This window comes from Camelus dromedarius, chromosome 1 (assembly GCF_036321535.1).
Source record: "Camelus dromedarius isolate mCamDro1 chromosome 1, mCamDro1.pat, whole genome shotgun sequence".
NCBI lineage: Eukaryota > Metazoa > Chordata > Mammalia > Artiodactyla > Camelidae > Camelus > Camelus dromedarius.
Window position 1 is genome coordinate 77,914,516 of NC_087436.1, and position 23,847 is coordinate 77,938,362.

The 23,847-nt window shown below is 39.8% G+C and overlaps 1 protein-coding gene across 2 annotated transcripts in view; it reads right to left on the reverse strand.

Moving 5' to 3' along the window:
* Window positions 1-1,083: 1,083 nt before the first annotated feature.
* Window positions 1,084-23,847, reverse strand: part of RASGEF1B (RasGEF domain family member 1B) — a 492,806-nt gene continuing 470,042 nt past the window's right edge. For both annotated transcript variants that reach the window (XM_064485730.1, XM_010983422.3), the window contains 10 exons: window positions 19,109-19,321; window positions 18,431-18,505; window positions 16,806-16,901; window positions 16,583-16,685; window positions 15,033-15,112; window positions 13,677-13,772; window positions 8,122-8,217; window positions 7,639-7,762; window positions 6,393-6,465; window positions 1,084-2,473 (listed from right to left, as the gene is read on the reverse strand). In XM_064485730.1, coding sequence (XP_064341800.1) covers window positions 2,449-2,473; window positions 6,393-6,465; window positions 7,639-7,762; window positions 8,122-8,217; window positions 13,677-13,772; window positions 15,033-15,112; window positions 16,583-16,685; window positions 16,806-16,901; window positions 18,431-18,505; window positions 19,109-19,321 — 981 coding nt within the window. In that variant the 3' untranslated portion in view covers window positions 1,084-2,448. The remainder of the gene's footprint in view (window positions 2,474-6,392; window positions 6,466-7,638; window positions 7,763-8,121; window positions 8,218-13,676; window positions 13,773-15,032; window positions 15,113-16,582; window positions 16,686-16,805; window positions 16,902-18,430; window positions 18,506-19,108; window positions 19,322-23,847) is intronic.

Consider the following 23,847-nt stretch of genomic DNA (forward strand, 5'->3'; position numbering starts at 1 on the left):
GGTGTGTATGAGAACAGGAACTTGTTCTCTGGAAACTTTGTGTTTGAATAGCCTTAGAATCCCATTTTTTAAGTGTAATATCACTTGAGGAAAAATTTTTCAGGAGTTTCACCTTGATGTATCTACCACATTAGAAACTTTATAGCATTTTTGCAAACTCACTGTCATGCGCAAAACAACCACCCAGAGATCAGGGTCAGCAAACTTTCTGTAAAGGGCAAAGAGTAAATATCTGAGGCTTTGTGTGTCCTCCACTCTCTGTCACAACTACAAGACTGTAGCAGAAAGCAGTCACGACAAAGTGTGTGAGGCGATGAGTGTGTCTGTGCGCCAGTAACTTCATTTATGGACATGGAAGTTTGCATTTCATACAATTTTCACCTCTCAAGAAATATTATTCTTCTTTTGATCTTTTTTCAACCATTGTCACCTTGTGAGCCAAGCGAAATGAGCAGATTCGGCTGGCAGCCCACGGTTTGCAGACCCCTGACGACATAGACGGTTGAAAGAAAGATGAATGTTGCTGCTGTCATGGCAACACATGCAGGGTGCAGAGTTCAGGGAAAGGCAGTGCAGGGGCGAGGAGGCAGGACTGCAGGGCGTTCTGCTACTCTGCGGATGCCAGGACCAGCAGCATCAGCATTGCCCAGACCCCACCCCAGACCCACAGAATCCACATCTGCACAGCAACACGATCCCCAGAGTCCCTGCAGGTTTGAAGGTTATCTTGAAGTCTGAGACGGCTTGGTGTTGTGATCTAAAGCCTGGGCTCTGGGTTTAGGAGGTCTAGCTCAAATCTTTGTGTCTCTCATTAGCTACATGGCCTTAGACAAGTCACCATTATTATGAATATGCCTGAATCCATACTGAAAAAGTAGGGGTGATGAGCCATACTTAGAAGTGCCTGGCAAGTGATGCTTATCAAATGCTTGCTACGATTGATTTTCAGGAAGTCAGTGCCTAGGCAAGGACAGACACGTTTTTCGCCAGTCATTTGAGTTGAGCGATGCAGACTACAGCCCCCTGTCCCCTCCCTCACCCCTGACCAGTCCTGACCATTAAAGAAAAGAAAGACACCACAACTCCTGGCCGCAGAGTGTCAAATATATTGCTCGTTGGAAAGGGACAACTCAGAGACACTTTAGGTCTGCTGAGGTGGCGTGCAGCATACAGACATGCTCTGTTTTTTGAAATCATGTCATTAAGGTTTCAAATACATCTCTGTTTTGAACATGATGTCTTTTTTTTTTCATTAGCACAGTTTACTACTCTACAGTTTCTCCTAGAGTAAATAAATATAATGGCTGTTTGCAGAGCAACCACAGACTTACTTAGATGTTTAACAAGGTGAACTATTTCACAATTAGATCGACCTCTGAGTTCACAGCAAGATGTTTTTCATTTGTTTTGTTCACTGCTCTAGTTGGGAGGGAGGTTGGGGGTAACTTTTCCAACGTGTTCTTTGTTCACACGTTTAGTCACCAACAGACTCCAAAAGGTAATAAAAAATAACCGTCTGCCAAAAAAAAAAACAAACTGTAATTAGGCCATGGTTTTTTTTCCCTTAAAGTCAGATAATTTAAATGTACAAGAGGAAAAACAAATAGGCATCATGGAAAACTAAGTAACAAAAAAACTACCGAAAAATCCATCTGTAGAACACAGTGGTGAGTTGTCAACAGCTCAGAAAGGCAGAGAAAACAGAGGGTCCTTCAAGAACGTTATGCAGTCCAATGACAAACTCTGCTTTTTTTTTCCTAGTGGCTATTCTCCTACCACAGTGTTGAGCTTCATTATTATATTAAATAACTTATATGGGTAAAAAGGAGTTTGCTAACCAGCAGCCAACTCAAAACCTCGTAGGAACAGGGAGGAGAGGCATTTACAACCCAGGTCCAACTCAGGGAGACAAAGTCTGCCGTCGGCATTCAGCCAGCTTACCCCTCTCGGCAACACCGCTGAGCTGAAGTTTGGGATCTAAATAGAGGGTTTTCTTCCCCTCCTTCCTCTCCCCTTTTCTTTTAAGTTAACAAAGAAACATGGGCTTCCTAAGAGCCAGCACTCAGCTGGGCAAGTCCCATTAGCAGCAAATGTTGAACCAAATTAAAAAAGAAAAACAAAAACCCACACACACACAAAAGAAAGTTCCATCCAGGTGCAGAGCTGTGATTCACATGGAAATTCCAGGAGATGAGTCATTGCAGAGCTGGGATCTCTAGAGGATTCTTTCTCCAGTGTCTTCAGTGAACATTTCAGTCTCACAAAATCTGAGTCAGTCTGTCAGCTGTGGGGAATCAGGACCCCATCTGCTCTTGAGGGAGCCTGTTCACGGGGATGTCATGATTTTTTTGTAGCTTTGGGTGCCCGGAAAACAAAGGCCAGCCCCTCGATGATCTGCGTGGTACAGCAGCGGTGGCGGCGGCGGCAGCAGCAGCAGCATCTCGTGTGTTAAACTCTGCCTAGGAGGCTGGACCTGAGTAATAAGAAGACAAGATAAGCACAAAGGTGGCAGATGATATGAAGGAGGATGAATATCCTTGCCTAATGCTTGTTTCATTTTCCCATGTTTTAAGTTTGATGTGACAGAGTTAAAAAGAGGACCAAAAAAAAAAAAAAAAGATGAAGCATTGAAGTCCTTCAGGTTTTCCTGGAGAACTGCTTAATCACTAAAATAAATACATGTTGGTGGAGATGGCAAAAACTTTATTTATAGGTAAATCTCTATCTTGAGTGGCTTGATATTAACAAGCACACACACACACACACACACACACACACAAAACCCAGGTCATTCCTAATAAAAAAAAAAAAGCTTTTAGATACACACTGGTCTCATCACTGACGGGTTACTTAGTAAATCTGAGTGGGTTCAAGGGCTGTGCCTGCGGAGAGCATTTAAATAACAAGTGCCAAGAAAGGGGTCTCCCCTCAGAGGTGTATCTGTCATCGTCACTGCTGAACCTAAGTGTCTGAGTGAGTGGCTCTGGGACCGGCAGGAGAAGTATCTATGTAAAAATATTGTACTCCCAGCAAAGCCAACGTAGCACACAGTTTCACGTGGGTCCTATCATTCTAGAATAAGAAGCCTCACCATCTACTTAGCATACGTGGTTTTGCCAAGGTTCATAGCCTGTTTCTTTCTTTCTTTTTTATGGTCATATGATTTTTTTTTTAATTGAAGATTTACAATGTTGTGTTAGTTTCTGGTGTCCATCATAGTGATTCAGTGATATATATATATTCTTTTTCACATTTTTAAATTATAGGTTATTATAAGCTAATATCATTCCCTGTGCTACACAGTAGGGCCTTGATGTTTATCTGTTCTGTATATAGTAGTTCATATCTGCTAAACTCAAACTCCTAATTTATCCTCCATCACTGTCCCCTTTGGTTACCATAAGTTTGCTTTCTGTCTGTGAGTCTATTTCTGTTTTGTAAATAAGTTCATTTGTGTCATTTTAAAAGATGCCACATATAAGTGATATCATAGGATATTGTCTTTCTCTGTCTGACTTCATTTAGTATGATAATCTCTAGGTCCATTCATGTTGCTGCAAATGGCATTATTTTATTCTTTTTTAATGACAGAGTAGTATTCCTTTGTATAAATATACTGTATCTTTATCTACTCATCTGTCGATGGGCATTTTGGTTGTTTCCATGTCTTGGCTATTGTAAATAGCGCCTATGAACATTGGGGAGCATGTAACCCTATTTCTTTTTTTATCTTCTTTGGTGCTGCTCTGCCTCATCCAACACCTACAGTCACCCAATGCCATTCCTCAACAGCCTGTGACACTGAGCTACGGCAGACAGGAGGGAAGACCCTGTGCTTGCCCTCAAAGGCTTGCACAGCAGTAGGGAAAAGCAGCACACGCTACAGAACAACTGGGCCTATAACAGCAGAGGAAGATGCTTCAGGGTGTATGAGTTCATGTGGGTCTCTTTCTGGGGAGAGATGGGTCAGGGAGAGGGAGGCACTGGAGTAGGGCCTTGAGATTAGACAAGATACAGAAAAGCAGAGTACACTGCTTAAACCCAGACTCAAAGGAGAGTTTGTCTTCCAAGGCCCCTTAAAAAACAATTTTGACTTGGAAACTAGATTTTCATGCCAAGAATACATCATTGCTGTGTTTATATGCACATTTCCTTATATATCATTCATTCTGTGTGTGCTGCTGCTAATCCCTCAGTGAATTTTTACCAGGAGCATTGCTATTAAGCAGTTATTTTTGTTTGTTTTGCTTGAATTTTTTTTAATTAATTTTTTAAATTGAAGTACAGTTACAATGTGTCAATTTCTGGTGTACAGCACAATGTCCCAATCATACATATACATATATATATATATTCATTTTCATTGAAGGTTATTATAAGATATTGAGCCTAGCTCCCTGTGCTATACAGAAGAAACTTCTTTAAATCTATTTTTATATATAGTGGCTAAAACTTGTAAATCTCAAACTCCCAAATTTATCCCCTCCCACCCCCTTTCCCTGGTAACTATACTATTAAGCACTTATGAGTGGAGTCTGATTAGGCCAGTACAGCAACCCCTCTCTTTCCCTTCATGTGTCTAAATTCCCCACTGAACTCTTTGGTCACATTTCAACCTATCAAATGTTAAATATTAAATGTATATTGTGTGTGCAGTACATACAGATATGGGAAAAGACTCTATAAATTAACCTTTAGCATTACGATTAACCCTTGGATTTACAAACCCTTCCAAATAACCACGAATCAATAGGAATTTGGCACCAAAGAATAAGAATCAGAAAAGAAAAACAATTAGAACAGAAATGTGTGGGAGCTCTGAATTGTTATAATATGTCTGGATTTCACAGGCAATGCAGATACCAGGAATCATTTATGTATCCCAATTTCTCTGTTTACCAATTAAAAAAAAATCTCTAAGAAAAGTAACAATAGCTAAGCTGTACTTGGGGGCCGTATCAACTTAATGTTTTTAAAAAATGGGAAAGGGGGATGAATAAGAGGAGAAATGTGGAAGGCAAAGTTCATCCAAAAAGGATAACCCCAAGGAGTAATTCCCAAATCTCTTTTCCAGCAACATGTGTACTCTGAGGCTCATGGTTTACACAAGAATACTATTAAATGGTGCAGTAAAGATCCCTTAATACCAACACAAAGTAGTACAAAATGTTAATACAAACGTGCCACTAGCAGGTACAAAATTTCATCAAAGGAGAACTGGGCATCGGCCCAGCACACTTGTTATATTCCCCCAATTCCCGGCGATGGCCGTAACTTAAAGCTTTATGTTTGCGTCTGGGAAACAAGAAACATCTCCAATCCTTTACCTATCACTGCAGCTTATTCTAAGGGTAATAACGCCTCTGCATCTCATCGGTCCTCAATGAAAGGTACAAAGAAGGCCTAAATTTTCCTTTAAAACAAAATCTCATAAATCCAAATGTATCTTAGGTACCCTGGTTCAGGAAGCCTAGCCCAGGATCAAGTATAATGAAGGCTCTCAAATGACTTTGGGAAGAAGAGAAAATGGGCTTCTCAACCTGGTACAAAAAAGCACATGTTCCCAGAGTCTCTGAGTAGCAGCACAGGTAACAGCACTCTAGTTTAATAGTAATACTACAGCCCGGGCTGCTTTTGCCTATTAAAGCATCTCCAATGGTAAAAATGCAAACTTGCCTATCCTAGTTTTGTTTGAAAGTACATTTGTTTGAAAATACTAATAGATTAATACAATTTTTAAATTTGAAAAGATTCTGGATTGCATTGAAAGTTTTTCTCTCAGGATGGGGAAGGGCACAGCTCAGTGGTAGAGCGCATGCTTAGCAAGCACGAGGTCCTGGATTCAATCCCCAGTACCTCCATTAAAAATAATTAATTACATGTTTGAAAAAAAAAGTTTTAATAAAGTTTTTTTTTTTCCTCTCTCTCTCTCAAACCAAAGAGCAGACACTGATATCCAGCTAATAAGTAAAACACTAGAATTTACTGAACCAGTTGGGACTTAGGTCTCTTTTATCTCAGGTCCAATAAAATTTTAGTGGTAGAACTGTTCAGGAACACAGTCTGAATGTCTTATCTTTTATACAAAGAAAACGAGCTGCTGCCCTGTTTAACATACCATGGGGTCATTTCAGTTCCTCTTTCCATAAAATAATGGAAGAGACAGAGGAACAGTCACTGTGTATCTGCCAGTATATATTAAAAAAAAGAAGGCAGTAAAACTGAATGATGGCAATGAGGATTCCAAGCCACAAAGATTCAGTGACCAGATGAGGTGCAGAGAGGACTTGGAACACGCAGGCAGGGCCTTCCTCCAGCAAGCACGCGGCTTCTTCACTGCAGCCCGCCATCAGCTTTAGATGCGCACAGCACCGAGAAGCAAGGAGACCCACCTCAAGGACTTCCATCTGTCTTTCTCTATGTGATTTTCAGGTCCTTCACTCTCATAGGAAGCCAAGTAGAGAGCTGCAATCAATGAAAAGTAAGAATGCATTAACACCGAAGCCTTCTCTGAGGCATTACCCAGTACCATCCCTCCCCTGTTCCACTGGAGCCAAACCCTACAGCAAAACACACTCTTTAAAATGTCAAATCACCACTGGCAAGCTTCCTAGTTTCACTGAGAGCACAGAAGGCCACTTTGCCCCTGGCTGACCATCTGAACAAAAACCCAAGGGCTGCTAAGCCAAAAAGGTTAACTAAGACACTTGGTTAACGAAGACAATATATGAGGCAAAAAAGGCTTAAAAATGCCAGCCACACGACACTATCATACACTCACGCTTACATTCTTTACAAAGAAGGGGGATGGAAAGGAGAGGCTTTCCTGGTAGATCAATTTTTAAAAGACTTTTTGGCCAGTAAAAAGCCAGATTTTCTAGGCCAGTGTTTCATCCTTCTAATGGTTTTCTGTTTAAGTCAAAAAGAGTTCAAGGATTTAAAAGCTTGTTATTAATCCTGTTTGCAGAGGTCAATAACAATCAAGTCCCCTCTGGAATGGGCAATATTAATTCAAAATGTTCTTCAGTCATTTTCACAAACACCATCAACAGACTATGAGAAAATCTGTTAACAATGCTGTTGATTTCTATACTATTAGGATGAAACAGGTCAACAGAATAAATTCCCACTTTTTTACAAACTTTAAATTTCTGGTCAATTTTTTCTATACACAATACTGTTTCCAACTCAAATTTCCTAATGTTTTACTATGTTAAGACTTTTCCACTACTTTTTCAAACAGCAGGGGTAGCAACTAATTATGTTGCTTTTCAGTTTACCTTGACTATCAACATACCACAAAACACCTTTTTTCTCCATTAAAGCAAGCCCCAACAAGGGGAAAAAAATCCTTCCATAGCTTTCCATTCGTGTCCAAAGCTCTGCAGAGCAAATATTATAAAGAATGTTTAAACATGGAAACATACTGTTTCTGGGTCAAGAGTCAGTGAGTGCCTGACTCAGATACTTTAGGGATAAATCATACGATTTTTCTGTGCAAAAGAAAACTCTGAAGATGGAATAACCCTAGAGACAGGCCTCACACTACATGAGCAACCAGGCACCAAGCATTTCTACACCAGTTTCCTGATGGTAAAGTTCGTGGTGGTGGTGGCTCCAGCTAAACAGGCTACCCACCATCTTCACTGAAGACTGGGACTGTGAGCAGATACTGCAAGATCTTCCGGTCCCTCTCAAACGGACACTCCACTTGTTTCCACGTCATGAATTCACTCACTTGTTTGGCCAGTTCCCAAAATTTCTAGAAGAGAATAAAAGAAAAGAACTTAAAGACAATGATCAAAAATCATGAGCTTGGATGAGATAATTCCATTTCATCTTCCCCTTTGGCTTCTGATCTTCTGAACTGCATAACTTTCTTAATTTAATAAACACTAGGTACAGATGTTTGCTGGGTATTGGTAAAAATTTACTCAAGTACCTTCAGATGATAATGAAGAATAATGGTGTAGCTAATTTATTCTATTCATGATTGTTATTTTCTTACAAAACAGGAGGGGAAGAGAAAACTTGGTTCCAGAGCTTCAGAATCAGCTTAGGTGCCCTGGCCTGGGCTACAGTTGGCGGAGACACTAGTGGATTTTTGCAGCCTAGCCTTACCTCAAAATTGACATGGCCATTTGGAAGGCGGTTGGCACAGCCCTCATTGAGGAAATAAATATCTTTGATTAAAAGACTGAAGAATGGTATCACAATCTAGAAAAAAACAGAAGATACTGGTTTGTTTTGGGCCAATAAACATTTAGTCTCTCATCAAAAAATACAAGAAGTCAATGAACAACGTTAACTCTGGATCATATAAATAGGCTACAATTAACTAAAATACGGACAGGGCTTTGTCTACCTCCCATGACAACAGTTTTCTTCCCTACATAATTGTGCTTCACATGCAAATGCTGTCAATAACCAAAACACAGCAAAGGCAGGTGGCACTGGGAGGAGGATGGCTTCATTGTGTTGCTGGTTTTCCCAATTTTTCTCAGTGCAATAGCATACAATAACATCCGAAAGGTCTAGCCACCATCAAAGGACAAAAAACTAAAAGAACTCTTGCTTTTCATATTTAGCAAATCCTCAGAGCAAAATATTAACAGAATACCTGTCACTGCAGGTGCCAAGATTTTAAGATGCGGGACCCACATCTCCAGAATCTGCACTGTTTTTTATCACTTGGACACCTACATTTTGATGAACTTTTTTTAGATGAACATTTTATTTCATCTGCTCAAGATAATGTGAGAGCTCAGGCTTTTTGGTAACAGTTGCTACAAACTTCCTATTGAGTAAATCTGGGCTTCGTGCAACAGAACAAGTAAGCACCTGCTCTTGTGGGAAACCACGGAAGCAGTTGCTTACACAATATGCTGTGAGATGGGCCCACATGAAGGAGGAATGTAAATGTGTAAATTAAAATTAATGGTCGTTTAAAAGACAATGAGCCTTCTTTAGTAAGATTTTCCTGCCTCACATCTTTGGTTGGATATGCTGGCATTTAATTAATTAACCTAAAATAACCCCTCAGAAAGCACCCTAAATCCTACTAAGCCCAGAAAGAACAAAGAGTTTGGAGCCACCACTTTCTCTCAAATGCCAACGTGCTCTTGAAGATTCTAAATTTGCCACAATGCAAATAATGCTCCAAACACGAATTATGGGCTATGTCGTTTACCAAGGGCAGGTCTTTGAAGTTTCCCTAAGCTCATGACTCTAGTGGTACATCTATGCTAAGTGAAGGGAGGTCTGGAAAACGTACATTTGGGCACATACACAAAAACATTAAGTGCCAATTTTCACTTCTAGAAGGAAATTCAGATTTTCCTCTAAAGTCACTTAAAAAAAAAGATAGGCTTTGATTATTTTTTGTTTCACAGATCCCTGAAAATAGCCAAAGTGAATCTTCAATTTTGACAGCCCCTTTGAATATACTTGCAATCAGCTGCTATCATATGGATGTTTCTGAACTGAATTAGTAAAGGCCCCTCATTACCTTCTCCTTCAAATATTACTGGCTATTTCTCTGTAATTTTAGAATCAGACAGTCATAGTAACCATGATAAAAGCACACCTGAACCTCGCTTCTTTGAAAGACCACTTGTGACTGGGAAGCGCTGGGCTTTGGCTCTGCTGGACCTCAGTTTGGCTCCACAACTGACCGGCAGGATAAGCCAGGAGCCTGCCAACCAACTGTGGCCTGAGGGCCAGCTCACCTCGACGCCTGTTTTAGAATAATGGCCTAGAAACCATACATCTTACATCTTTAAATAGCTGGGAAAATATTAAAATACCAAAACAGTAATATTTCATGAGCATAACATCATATGAAGTTAAAATTCCAGTGTCCAGACAGCTTTACTGGAAAAAAGCTGCACTCATTCACTCCGCTACACACCGGCCATGCCTGTCTTTGTACCGCTACATCAGAAGCGAGTAGTTGCAACGGAAACCGTATGGTTTACAAAGCCTGCAACATTGATGACCTGGCCGTTAAAAGAAAAAGTGTGCCAACTCCTGGTAGAAGGCTAACCTACTAAGAAAGCCTCACTTAAAAATGGGAATAGTAATAACTACCTCATTGAGCTGTGGTGAAGATTACATCAAATAATACAGTTTTGACCTCAAATAAGCATTCCCCAGAAACCAGTGGGCCCCATACAAGGGGACAAATATTACTGATGCATCGTCATAAGGAAAACGAGGGCTGAATTATAATCAAGATGCAGTCTCTGCACGGTGTAAGGGTTTTTAAGTAAGAATGTCATTTCTGTGCTCTGTTCTGCCGTGCTGGGCTGTGAGATTCACATGGTGGGTGCTGTTCCTCACTGTCTCTCATTGATACTCAAACCCTTCCTAAGTTCATGTCCTGTACCTCCACCTGGGCGGCAGAGGCTACATCTTATGTGATTTTTTGCATTCCTGGTGCCTGCAATACAATCTACTATTTTTAAAATAAAATTTACTTAAACTAAAACACAAAACAAAACAGGTCACCCATTTTCCCCATCCTCCACCCCCTGCCTGTTCTCTGTATCTATAAACTTGCTTTAAAAAAAAATATATATATATATATATACATATACACACATTTAGATTCCACATATAAGAGAGATCATACAGTGTTTGTCTTTCTCTGTCTGATTTATTTCACTTAGCATAGTGACTTTGAGATCTACCCATGTTGTCACAAATGGCAAGATATTGTTCTTGTTCTGGTTGAAAAATATTCCATTATGTGTGTGTGCATATATACACACACACACACACACACATACACACACACCACAATTTCTTCATACATTCGTCCATCAATAGACACTCATGTTGTTTCTATATCTTGGCTTTGTAAATAATTTTTATTTACAAATAATGTTCTGCAGTGAACATGGGGGGGCATGTATATTTTCTAATTATGTAGTGTTCTTGTTTTCCTCAGATAAATACCCAGAAATGGAACTCCTGGACTGATTCACTATTAATTGTCTGAATCACTCTTCCAAGAACAGAAATAGAAATAATCTCCCTTAAGATAATCCTGATCTGGAGGGAGGGCATAGCTCAGTGGTAGAGGGTGTGCTTAACATGCACGAGGTCCTGGATTCACTCCCCAGTACCAGCATTAAATTAAAAAAAGAAAAGATGATCCTGATCGCTTCCTTATGCCCACATGCCAGACAAAAGTCTCATGGGCTTCAACTTCCCATTTACTCTGAAGCCCCTACACACATCTGCCATAGTAAAAATCAGGAGACTGTAAGGACTTTGGATTCCCATGAGGTAAGGTAAATGTTTAGGCTACTAACAGGAGCAAAAGTTTGGTTTCTAAGAGGTCTTTCAATGTAGTCTTTAGTGACAGAACTTGTCAAGGAGCAATGTTTCTCTTTCACAATATTCTTAATTCAGAAACTTGGCAACTCTACCTTAAAGGCACTCTCAGTTCCACACCTAGAAATGAATGTTGATGAGCAGGGACAAGTTCCCACGATCACAAATCAAATGATAAAAAGGATTTAAAACCATGAGTACTCATATCAAAAACAGCTATGTAAAGGTTATTTAATGGCCCCTATGTGAAAGACAGGTGTGATTTGTTCTATGATATGGTACCCAGAGATGTGCCATTTTGGCTACAGAAATATAATTCAAAGACTATTAAAGATTCTATTTCTCCAGTCATGTTGCCAGGAAGATTTTAAAACAGGAAATTACTTAGGAATAGAGTTTATCCTCACTTCAAAAAAGAAAAAAAGAATCCCAATTCTCTTGAATGAAAGATAGAGCTTATTCCAAAACATTCTCATTCATAGCCTTTGAGACCAACTGTGAAAAAGAAATGGTATATTTTTCTTTTAAACTGGTGGTCATATCATTTGTTTTATGAACTAGAGAATACAATCCAAATGCTCACACAGAACAACAACAAAATGAAAGCAGACAGAATCTATTAAATGATGGAAAAGATAAGTACTTTTTTTTGTGGAAAAAGCTGTCAGAGTCCCACAAGTACAACATCCAGTGAGATCTTTTGGGGGAGGGCTGGATTTCAGAATTACTTTGGCCAGTGCTGCGGCTCCTGACGAAGAGAGATGTTCTGGAGCCTCCCTGCTAAGGCAGAGCCCACCTCACTCACTCACCGGGGTCCTGCAGGGAGAGGCCGGCAGCCCACCCGGAGAGTGGAGGGCAGGGTGCGGACCGCCTCCGACGGATCGCCACACTTCAGGGTGCTGGGGCCCTCCCATGCACACCCTCATTTTCCAAAGCTTAAAAAACTCCTGATTAGACTTTTCTCAATCTAGTCACAGGAGGACTGGGATGCAGGCAAGTACAATTTAAAAGCTGGTAAACTCCCTCAAGCTAAGTCGAGGTAGTTACCTCTGCTGCGTCCCATTTCCGACCTTGTTTCTTTATTTAAAAGAAAAATTAATGTATTTACAGTAGCTCTCCAACATGATCATAACTGATAGCTTGGATTTTCTTGAGAAGCAATTTACTATGTTTAAAAAGTGGGGTTTCTTAAATTTAGGGCTTTTTTTTCTTTTTTAAAAAATTATTATCATTATTATTTTTGCCAAGTGGATTTCCAGTTGTGCCACCTAGTTTTCTTTTTTTTGTATTTTATTTTAATTAATTTATCTATCTTTTAGGGTTTTTTTTCGGGGGGGGGGTAATTAGGTTTGTTTGTTCATTTATTTATTTTTAGAGGCAGTACTGGCGATGAACCCAGGACTGTGAGCATGCTAACTAAGCATGTGCTCTGCCACTTGAGCTATACCCTCTCCCACTGTTTTTCTTTTAAATCATAAGAGGCTGAAGCTCCTGAGGGAAAGTGAGTGAGACATCCTGCATTTTTTTACCCTCATTTTCTTTTATTTGTTGAAGATAAAATTAAAATTAAAAGATGAATAGAATCTAAGCAGAGAATAACTTTCATCAGCCCACTTACTGTAACCAGGTATTTACTTCTCAAATAACATGCTCTCCAAATGTTAAGGTGACTTATCCTTCCCATGTATGGAAATGTGACCCTGAAATGTGCCAGGAGAGGCTCCTCCAAGTCAGGAGGATGGGAGATCCGGGACAGCGGACAGCGTTAAATTGTTTAAGGGCAGGGCAGGCAGAGTAAGGATCATTCATTTCTCAGACATTATCCCTGTGCCTTTTCTGCCTCCCACATAGCCAATTAGCAACAGCAGGCCTAATGCCGCAGCAAGTAACCTACTTTCTGAAAATAAATGACTTAACCTTGGGAGGTAAGCTGATTCTTTTAAGAGAAAAGGTTACATTAAGTCAGCTACCTTGTGCAGAGCTCAAATGTCTGTTTTCCGTTAAATCAAATTACTCTCTGATGCTATTAGTCATCTTAACGTATGACTTAATTCACTGCTTGAAACACAGCTATGACACATTACAAAACAATCATTTAAACAATGCAATAATAACATTTGCAAAGCTCTCCACCAAGTTCCCTTTCCCTTTCCTCAGTCTACCTTTCCTTCAGTGCTCTCCCTTCCCTCTGTGGCAAGTGATAAAAATGTCTACAGTAGGCCAACTTTCTTTCTTAGACCTAAACAGGTAAAAGCATCTCAGAGAAGCAGTTCAAGTTGCAATTCAGTGCAGCACACGGTAACTCCACCATGAACAAAACCCCTTTAAACACATACCTTCTCTCTGCTGCTGTGAGCAGTTAAAGACCTTTGTGCCGCCCCACGAAGAGCTGTTCGGTAATTGTAAAAATTGCTGGAAGGGTCCATCTGATGCTGTGGACAAAGGAGAGGGCAATATTAACCAGACACTTCTCATCTGCAGCAAAAATTCAAACTAAGTTGGAGAACTCATTAGGAACAGGATTTACTCCCCCTACACACACATAGGCATGAAACACATTAGAACACAAATGTTTTCTTTCATGAGGTTTGGTTTATTTATATAAGCTGATGTCAGCTTTGATAATGTTAAATCTAGGCCAAATTCTTTCCAGGTTAACTGTTGAGATTAGACTTAAAATGGATAACAAAGAGTCAAAAACCAGCGTAAGAAACCATTTCCTGGTTTCATCTGAAGGTTAATGAGTCAGTTGAAGGTTAGTCACTGTATGGTGATCCAACACTTTGTAGTGGACTTGTTCTCTGCATTTGGTAACAAATCATTCACCAATAATTAAAGCATACTATCTTCCAAAAAGGAAAAGAAATGTATTAGAAAATATCAATAAAGCAGAATGTAATATATCCAATGACAATTCCCAATTTAGAGGAAAGCTTAGGAAAGAACACTTTCTTAATTTTATCTCCAAAGATAGTAGATTCAAAGCACCAACACATAACATGAACGTCTTGACATGATATGTTCAAACACAAATGCCTTTATGCACAATTTTTTTTTGAAGAATCTCCATTTCATATCCTTTGGTTCCATTTTATTTGTTTGTTTTTCTTTTTGCTTTATTGAAGTGCAGTTGGTTTACAATGTTGTGTTAATTTCTGGTGTACAGCATAATGACTCAGGAATACATGTATATACCCCTTTTCCTATTATTTTTCATTATAGGTTATTATAAGATATTCAGTATAGTTCTTCGCTTTTTGCACAATTCTTATTCCCTCATAATTATATGCACAGGGCTTTTTCACAGGTTAGCTAAATTTGTTGAAAGGATGGTGAGTGAATATTTCTATAGGGATGAGGAGCTCCTCCCAGGGAATAATGTAAACAAATGAAGCTAGCAGGCCCCAATTCAGGACCCAAATTCCATCCTGGCATGTGATGTCATGTGGTTGACAGGTGACCATTTCTTTAGTCAATTCACCCCAAAGTGGACACCTCTCTATGAAAGTGCGAGTTGACCACCTGACTCATTCTCCCTTCCTCCAATTCTGCCTCCTTCCTTTCCCTGGGTCTGTAAGGAGAGATGGGCCTTCTTCTCTGTGGCACCATCTGATCAAGGGACAAGACCACATAAGAATTCCACCTTCCAGGTGCAAAATGTTACTCGACAGCAGAACACCAGCTTCACATACCTCGAGGACGTCAAACTTGGCCGTCTTCACTTTGGCCCAAGTTTTTTTCAGTCGAGAGACTGGGCTCATGTTCATGCCAGCTTCCAGTTGGAAACGGAGGAGAACAAGCAAGTGGAAAGAGAGAAATAAGAGAGGCCATTCTAACGGACATTCTGAAAAAGTATTCATTACTGAGTATAAGGAAATTAACTTTATAAAAAAAACAGCTGAACAATTTTCCAAAGTAGCAGTCCCATTTTATACCCGCACCCAGGTCTCAGAGTTCCACTTGGCCTACTTCCTCACCCATGTTTGGCTCCATCAGTCTTCCTAATTTCAGTCACTCCAGGGTGAAATGGTATTTCACTGTGATCTTAATTTTGATTTGTATTTCTCTGATGTGGTGCATCTTTTCATCTACTTACTATCCATAGGAAATCTTCTTTTGTGAAGTGTCTGAGTATCTTGCCCTTTTTTTCATTGAGTTATTTGTCTATTTATTACTGCTCTGTAGGGGCCTTTATAGATTCTGAGCACGTTCTTTTTCAGCTAGATGTACTACTAGTACTCTCTCCTGTGATATGGCTTGTCTTGACATTTTCTTAACAGTATAAGAGAGAAATCAAGTAATCTTCTATTACCTAGACTGTGGACCTACCTCTCCAGGTCCCTAGTTTATATGACCTTTCTGTTCACTATTTTCATGCAGTAAGCCAGAAGAGCTGAAGCTTGGCCAGTATTTTTATGGGAGAGACCAAGGGGAAATAACAGTTTTAAAAAACGGAAAAAAGAATTGGTGACAGAGGGGAATTTATAAGGATCAAAATAATTGAATTAAATTTGGTGGATTCTCTGGCTTCAAACTGGCCCTGACTCTCAAGAATCAGGTAAATCTTCCAGTATTTACTGGGTACCTATAATGTGTAGGATAGCTGTATATCATTTGTCATATAAATTAGGATATTTTTAAATGAACAAGTCATTATCAGTAATTGTGGCAAGACAACAGGTTTAAATAGGGAAAACCAAGGTGCAATGTCATCCCATGCCCTATGTTTATAGAATGAACGGTCACTGGCATTAAAATCCCCATGGTCTAGAGAGGAGCAAAGTTTACATACTAGGGTAAAAAGGTCTGTGGAGGGTAACTGCTAGGAACATGGGTAGTCAGAAAATGTTCCAGTTTCTACGGCCGCCCTCTTGTCTTGCTGATGGAATCATTTAATTTAGTCTCAGATCAGATGCTTCTATAATGCTTAATTACACAAGCTGCCCAAACACTTTCTGAAACCCACCATTTAGACAAATATCTCACTTGAAACTTTTACAGATAAACATTCAGATGAGGGTAAACTGACTAAATGTATCCCATGAATTCTCATACACTGAGAAAAGATTATACGTCCTTGTACCAATTTGGATAGTTAAAGCATTCTGAACGTTCTGAAACAATTCTGGATTGAAGAGTACAGTTTTCATTAACAAAACCACACTATTGGCAAATTTTCAATGGATACATTTCATAAGACCTATAAAAATAAAGAACTCAGATCTTTCGGAAAAACACTCACAGATTATTGCCATCAAGGAATTAAAGTTGCCGATGTTAAAACACTCCCGAGCCACGTCAATGAAATACTCAATCATCCTTGCTCGGTGCTTCTTCTTAACAGGCTGCATAGAAAAAGAAAAAAAGAGGTCAGCGATCTAACATGTAGGCCCAACAGATATAGAATAAGCATGAAAAAAATAATACAGAGAGAGCTAGAAGAGGAAAAATATTCATTTTCTCACCATGCAAATTTCTGTAGCAACCAAGTAGCTGAGGCGATTAAACCATTCCACGTAAGCCTCTAAGTTACGTGTTTTCTTCCGTTCACTGTAGCAACTCTGTAGAGAAAGTACAGTGAGCAGATGAGTTGGAGGGAAAAAAGAGTGTATCAGGCTCTCAATTCTGACAGATATGGGCCGTTATTCTCAGTTTACCGATCAGGAAGGCTTTTTAGGATGAGAAGAGGGTAGGTGGGGAGAGAGAGAGAACCACTAACATTCTTGACTCTCCTTACAGAAATATGCAAACCTCTCAGTATAGCCCAGTGAAACCCCTGGGTCTAGAAACAGATTCTGCTGCATCCATGACAATGCTCTTCTGTCCCAGGAAACGAAGTTACTCTGGGTGGGAACTGTCCTCAGAAGCACAATTCAAAAAAAAAACAAAACAAAACAAAACAAAAAAAAACTAAGGGTGGGGGGTGTTTGGGCTGCATTCTAAAACAAGCCTGCCCAATTAATGGGACGTAAGTACCAACTGCTACCAGCACAATTGCAAGTAAAAACTCAGAGTGCAGAGGACTGACTAGGAAATTTTCTCTTAAAATTAAGTCTAGGACAAAATTTTAGAACATTGTGTAGCAAGAAACGAAATCTCTTCCAAGGTAGATAAATGGAAGCCTACACCATCCTGGTCTTTAGTGGGGTGAGTGACACAATGTTCAAAAGCAAAAAGTAATGAAGCTCATCGCCGAGTTCAAGGCCAAGCTTGAACAGGTTAATTACAGCCCTCTTGCCTTCCTTCCAAAAGAAACAAACAAAAAAGTCCACTAGCCTTCTATTGCAAAACCTAATCTTTGCTTCCTGTGCTGAGGGAACCTATTCTAAGGCCGGAAAACAGCTGTTGCTCCTACTCCCAAAGGGGAGCTTTCATTAATGGGTGATGCAGTCTCTGCCTAAAAATTCGAAATGCTTCTGGAGATCACTGGGGGAAAAACTTCTTATGTGCGTACACTGATTTCACAGTCCATTCCTAGAGTTAGTTCCTCTACATACGGGCTTCACTCAGGCAACGACCTGCCATGAGGCGTTCACGTCAGGACGGGAGGCAAAGCAGGAAAGACCCTTCCTTGGCCGGGTGTGCGTCCGGTCTTCACTGCCCTGCTGCGGCTGACTCACGAGCAGAGCATCCTCTCGTATTTATTCCTGACTTAATCTGCTAAAACCATTATGCTTTTATCTCCTACCTTCATCACCACAAATGCCTGCATCTACTTGCTTATTAAATTTCCCAATAAGGAGGTAGAAGAGGCTAAGAGTGGGTGATAGGGTAAGAATACTTTCAAGGCACTTGGAGATCAGACTCAGAAAAGGCAATGAATCAGACATGGCTAATGAAAAAAAAACTTTGTTTTTGCTTTTTTGCTGGGGAGGGGGGTAGTTAGATTGACTGATTAATCTGAGGTTCTGGGGATTGAACCTAGGACCTCGTGCAACCTGAGCATGGGTTCTATCACTGAGCACTCCCCCAGCCCTCAAAAAAACTTTCTGATTTTAAAAACTGAAACAAAATTGTCCCAATTTCTGCCTATTATACCACAACCATAGACTAAAGAATTCCATTTCCAACTTCAGCCCTGACCAATTACCTTGTCATTGTCCAAAGGGTCCTTCTGCACAAATGCCTGAACAAATTCTTCTGGGCCAATATAATTGAGCCTCTCCTGAAACACAAACACAGCAGGTCAACAATATTAAAGACAACGAGAAGAAATGGGCTTTCCTTTCTGTCTATTGACCTTTGACACTACCTTCATTATTTTTTGTTTTGTTTTGTTTTGTTTTACTGGAAGTACTGGGGATTGAACCCATGCATGCTAAGCATGTACTCTACTACTGAGCTATACCACCCCCCCCAAACTACCCTCATTTTTTTTATGCAGCTTGTAAAATGAGCCTTTAATCCTCAATATTGTCATCATCTTCAAGGTCTGAGCAGGGGCAGTTTTCTGCTTGAGTCAATGTCACACTAGAGAGTAAAAGGCTGAGTGAGTTGTGGAAAAATTAATTAGAGGGGGAAGATGAGGAAGGTCAAGAAATGCTGCTCCTCAGACTTGCTTAGTATGTATTTTAAAGTGAATTCCCAGAATATCAGAAAAACTCATATTCAAATGTCTATAAACAAAACATTCCAGCTATTTGAAATAGATTATTTCCCATCTGGGTTATTCTAACCTCTCCCCTGACATGACTGCTGACGAACACATGTCTGGTTGCCAAAGCAAACCGAGCCTGGGTTATAAAGGACAAGGATGACAAGGCCTCACCAGCTCTATGTGAGTCAGCTGCTGGGCCAGCGTGTAAGGGTCACTGCAGACCGTAATGATGTCCCTCTGTATAGACTGGGGCTTGGTCTTGAGAACGGTGAGCCGATCTGTCGACGTGGAGCTGATCTTCGCCAGGACCTCCTCGTACTGGCTGAGCGCAGCGAGCTTGCGGATTAGACACTGGAGCATCTGCTGGACGTTCTTCCTATATGTCTGCCAGGGAGTAGAAAAGGATTACCTCCTCGCTCTACTTGAATGTTCTCACCACTGTGCGAGCTCAGGCCCTGGACTTAAATGATTTTACCTTGATGGTGGAGAACCACCAGGTAAAATGAGGGAGTTACAGGATTCAGCTTACCTCTAAGTGAGCTAACGGTTTAAAAGAGACACATACACATACGGTGTCTTTTCAGATCTCTAAGAACAAAATGTTCTTTTCTCGAGCTGCTCTTGAGAGTACAATAAAAGTTGCGTCATGAAAACACTACCACGACATTTTAGATGAGCAACTGAGGAAATCCACTATAATAACCACATATATGGACGTAGAGATGATCATACTAAGTGAAGTAAGCCAGACAGAGAAAGACAAATATCATATGCTATCACTTATATGTGGAATCTAAAAGAATGACATGAATGAACTTATTTACAAAACACAAACAGACTTACAGACATAGAAAACAAAATTATGGTTACTAAAGGGGGAAGGGTGGGGGAGGGTTAAATTAGGAATTTGGGATTAGCAGACACAAATTACTATATATAAAATAGATAAACAAGGTCCTAATGTATAGCACAGGGAATTATATTGAACAGTTTGTAATGAAAAGAATATGAAAAAGAATATATATATATATGTGTATAACTGAATCACTGTGCTGTACACCAGAAACTAACACAACACTGTAAATCAACTACACTTCAATAAAAACAAAATAAAAAAAAAAAAAAGAGAACCACATATAACTAATGTTCTCTGGGCTGGCACAAAAATGTACTGGTTTTCTTTTGGTAGATTAAAATGCATTGATCTCAAGTCAGAGCATCCTTTTCCTAATACTTTTTTTTAAGGGTCACCTTCATGATTTCTTCACGTGTCATTCCCAATCTCATCAGTCTAAGGGCACAGACGGCTACCTGACAGAAATACACCATTACTGCCTTCTAGGTAAGTTATGATACCCGTATCAGAGAAAGGCACACAGGCTAATTCAATGCTAACGTGGTCCCTAAGTTAATAGCTCCAAAGGACAGTCCCAATGAATTTACAGATATCGAAAGCCCTATGTTCATGCTTCACTGACTAATCAGCTCCTTTTCAAAAGGCACCACAATCTCATTTTCTGAGATTAATTATCTGAAAAATAAATGGTATCTGACCTAAAAGTATAAGAACCATCTTTTTTTTTTTAACAGAAGTAATTTGGTTTACCAGAGCGTATTTCAAAACTTTAAATGAACAGCATACTTAAGCCAAGGAAAATTATAAACACATCTGGAAATGATTAATTCTCACATAGTCAAGGCAAAGAAAGCACACACAGCCTTCTTTCTTTTCCTCTACTTGTCTGGTGTATATTCCTCTGAGTTCTTCAAACTGGTCTATTAGATGACCTTTTTTCTTCTCTGTCTTCACAGACCACCCTAAAATCACTAATGAAATACCTAAGTGTTTAAAAAAATGAGCCTTCAAAGAACCTATCTTCCACACAGCATTAAGGTTATCAGTTTAGAAGATGCTATCTATTTAGTAATCTGCCTGTCACTCAAAGAAAATGCCTCTTTCTTTGGAATCCGAAGCAGTTAAGGCCAAATTGAGGGCTATTTAAATCCCTTGCTGGGGGTAGGGAGTGGGCAGAATGGGTGAGGAGGGTCAAAAGGTAGAAACTTCCAGTTATAAAGTAAGTCCAAGGGATGTCATGTACAGCATGGCGCCTATGGTTAACGATACTGTGTTGTATATTTCAAAGTTGCTAAGAGAGTAGATCTTAAAAATTATCACAAGAAAAAGATTTGTAACTATGTAAGGTGACAGATGTTAACTAGACTTACTGTGGTGATCATTTTGCAGTATACACAAGTATTGAATCATTATGTTGTATACCTAAAACTAACATAATGTTAAATGTCAATTTTACCACGATAAAAATAAAACAAAATTTTAATAAAATAAAATAAAGCCCTCATCCTTATCTCCCTTGCTTCTTCTACTTTCATAATCTTGGGTTACATCAAAAAAAAAATCTAGGAACTTAAAATGGTTTCTTTGGTCTTCTGTTCCAAATGTCATTAATAAATGCTCCCAGGTGATTCTGACATGCAGCAAATTTTGAGAACCAATGCTCTAGTAGCACATCTGGTGGAAGATTCTTATTCTACACTTTAAAAAATGCTTTTTTAGGGAAGAAGTAGAGGAATGTACAGTGGAGGATTCAGCTAGTGAGCAAAAAGCAGCAAAATATAAGGGGGAAATGTATATAATGTGTGTAATATGTACATAACATATGTATATAATGTATATATTAGGGTATAGGGGAAAAGCTATTCAAATAACGAAGTACTAGTCTCTGTGTGTATGTGTGTGTGCGTGTGTGTGTGTGAGTCTGAGAGAGACAGCAGGAAGATGCAGGCATGTGACCTTTTAAACGTTTGCTGCTACCATTTGGTCCCATTTGAGAAACCAAGCTCCGTGTTACTAGGCATGCTTCCTTACCGAATCATATATTGCTAAATAAGTACTTATTCTTTTTAATAACTTCAAATGCCAGTGACAGTAATTACCTGGCAAATAAAGATAGAATAAAGATCAGTCCTTTAAGGAAGAGAAAATTGCATTCTACCCACTACAGTCATTTGTCATGTAATTCAATCATTAGTTTCATTTCAGCTTTCTTGCAGGCAAGTCCTAATAAACCACTTCATTTTGGGCAAAACTCTAGAGGGGAAACATATTAAGCCATATTAGGCGGAACTGTCCTACCAAATTCAGAACCCATCTCAATTATACACAGGGCACACCTGGATCCACTGACTGCCAAAAAAAAAAAAATCCCTAAAGTCCCAGGCAAGAAGCAACAAGTCCCAACCCAAGCTCACACTCCTTCCCACGGAGGGAGATAATTTTTTCAGTAGAGGAAAATTTTTTTTTCCTATTTCCTAACTGATTAGTTTGTTCACTCATTCGTTCATTCATTCATTCAAATACACCTAAGTGCCTATTAAATGCCAGGCACTGGGCTAGGAGCTAAGGATGCTGCGTGAACAAAAGAGGCACAGCAGGGAGTCTAGTGGGGAAAACAAGCCATAAAGAAAGCAAGCAATGACTAATCACAGAGGGCTATGAAGGTAACAGTGGTGACGGCCAATAATAGGGGTGGGCAATGATCGTGGCTGGGGTGGTGAGGGAAGGTCTCTCTGAGGACAGACACTTAAGCATGTGATAGAAGCAAGAACTGAGGGAAAAAGCATCCATCACAAAAGTTTAGAACTGAAAGGGGCATTACTACAGGGAAGTTACCTCTATGATTTAAGAAATGAAGAAGGGGCAGGGAATTTAGGAGACTCACCAAAGCACTCAGATCAATCAGCCAAGTGTGGACCCAACTCCAAATACTGGATATAAGTAGCTGAAGGAACATCTCACTGGGAAACCCAACCTGATCAAGGCAGGTGACAACTCTCCACTCAAGCCTCAGGTGAACCAGCTTCTTGGTTAGACCTGGCTCATCTTCTCATCTCTTTCCACACTCAAAACCATCTGAAAACCTCAAGGTTTATCAAGGATTTGTTATTAACACAGGAGGGCTGATAAGAAGCCGAGGCACAAGGCTGTCTGGTGCCCTGGCCTGGTTCCACCCAATTCCTGAGTAGCTTGATCCTGTTAAAAGGATCAGATGCAATCTGGTCAACACAGGTAGAAATGACCCCCTCATGGGCTCCCATGACAGGAACAAAAAGCCATCCATTTGGCATTTTATCTGAAAAAGATTCTTAAGGTGCTCCTCTGGGGAAGAACCAAGTCACTATTTCTACCTTTTAAAAAGGCAATAGAGGGGAGGTCAGTTAACTGCCATACCAAGTTAAGTTGTAATTAATTGTACCTAAATGTTTCTTAACTGAAATGAAACAATGACTGAGACACGGCTCAACCTTCACACGAGAAAAAGTCCTTATGATGCCACTAATCTTTTGAGCAGCTTTTCATAAACTTAGGTCACTAAGCCAGCGCACACCCTGCCAAGCAAACCAACAGCTCACCCTGTGAAGATAAAATTTACTTACAAGACTATGATGCTTAACTTTTGCCTTTGTGAGTGAAGGACCTACCAATTCCTACCTGGTAGAACCTGTTATGCGCAAACTAGCAAAACGATTAGAACAGTTGTAACTTGCAAAAGGACTCAGGACCACTCATTCAGCCTTAAAGAAGCAACGGCTGCCTGGAGCACCAGCGTTCAATGTAATGTCATAGGGGAACTGTAAAAGGACGCAAGTGCAGATTTTTCAAGTACTAATCTTGTATAATTTTAGTATGATTTTTTTTTAAGTCAGAGAAAGTCTATTAAAATGGACTCATGAGAAGCAGACAAAATAGGCAGAATGTCTTGTTACATGATCTTTATAGCCCAGCTCTGAAAGAATGATTTCTCCAGGAGGGTCGTTCATAATGCAAAATGTATTTTAAGACAATGAAACAAGACATCACTGCCATTGCCAAGTGCTTTATCTTTTTCTAC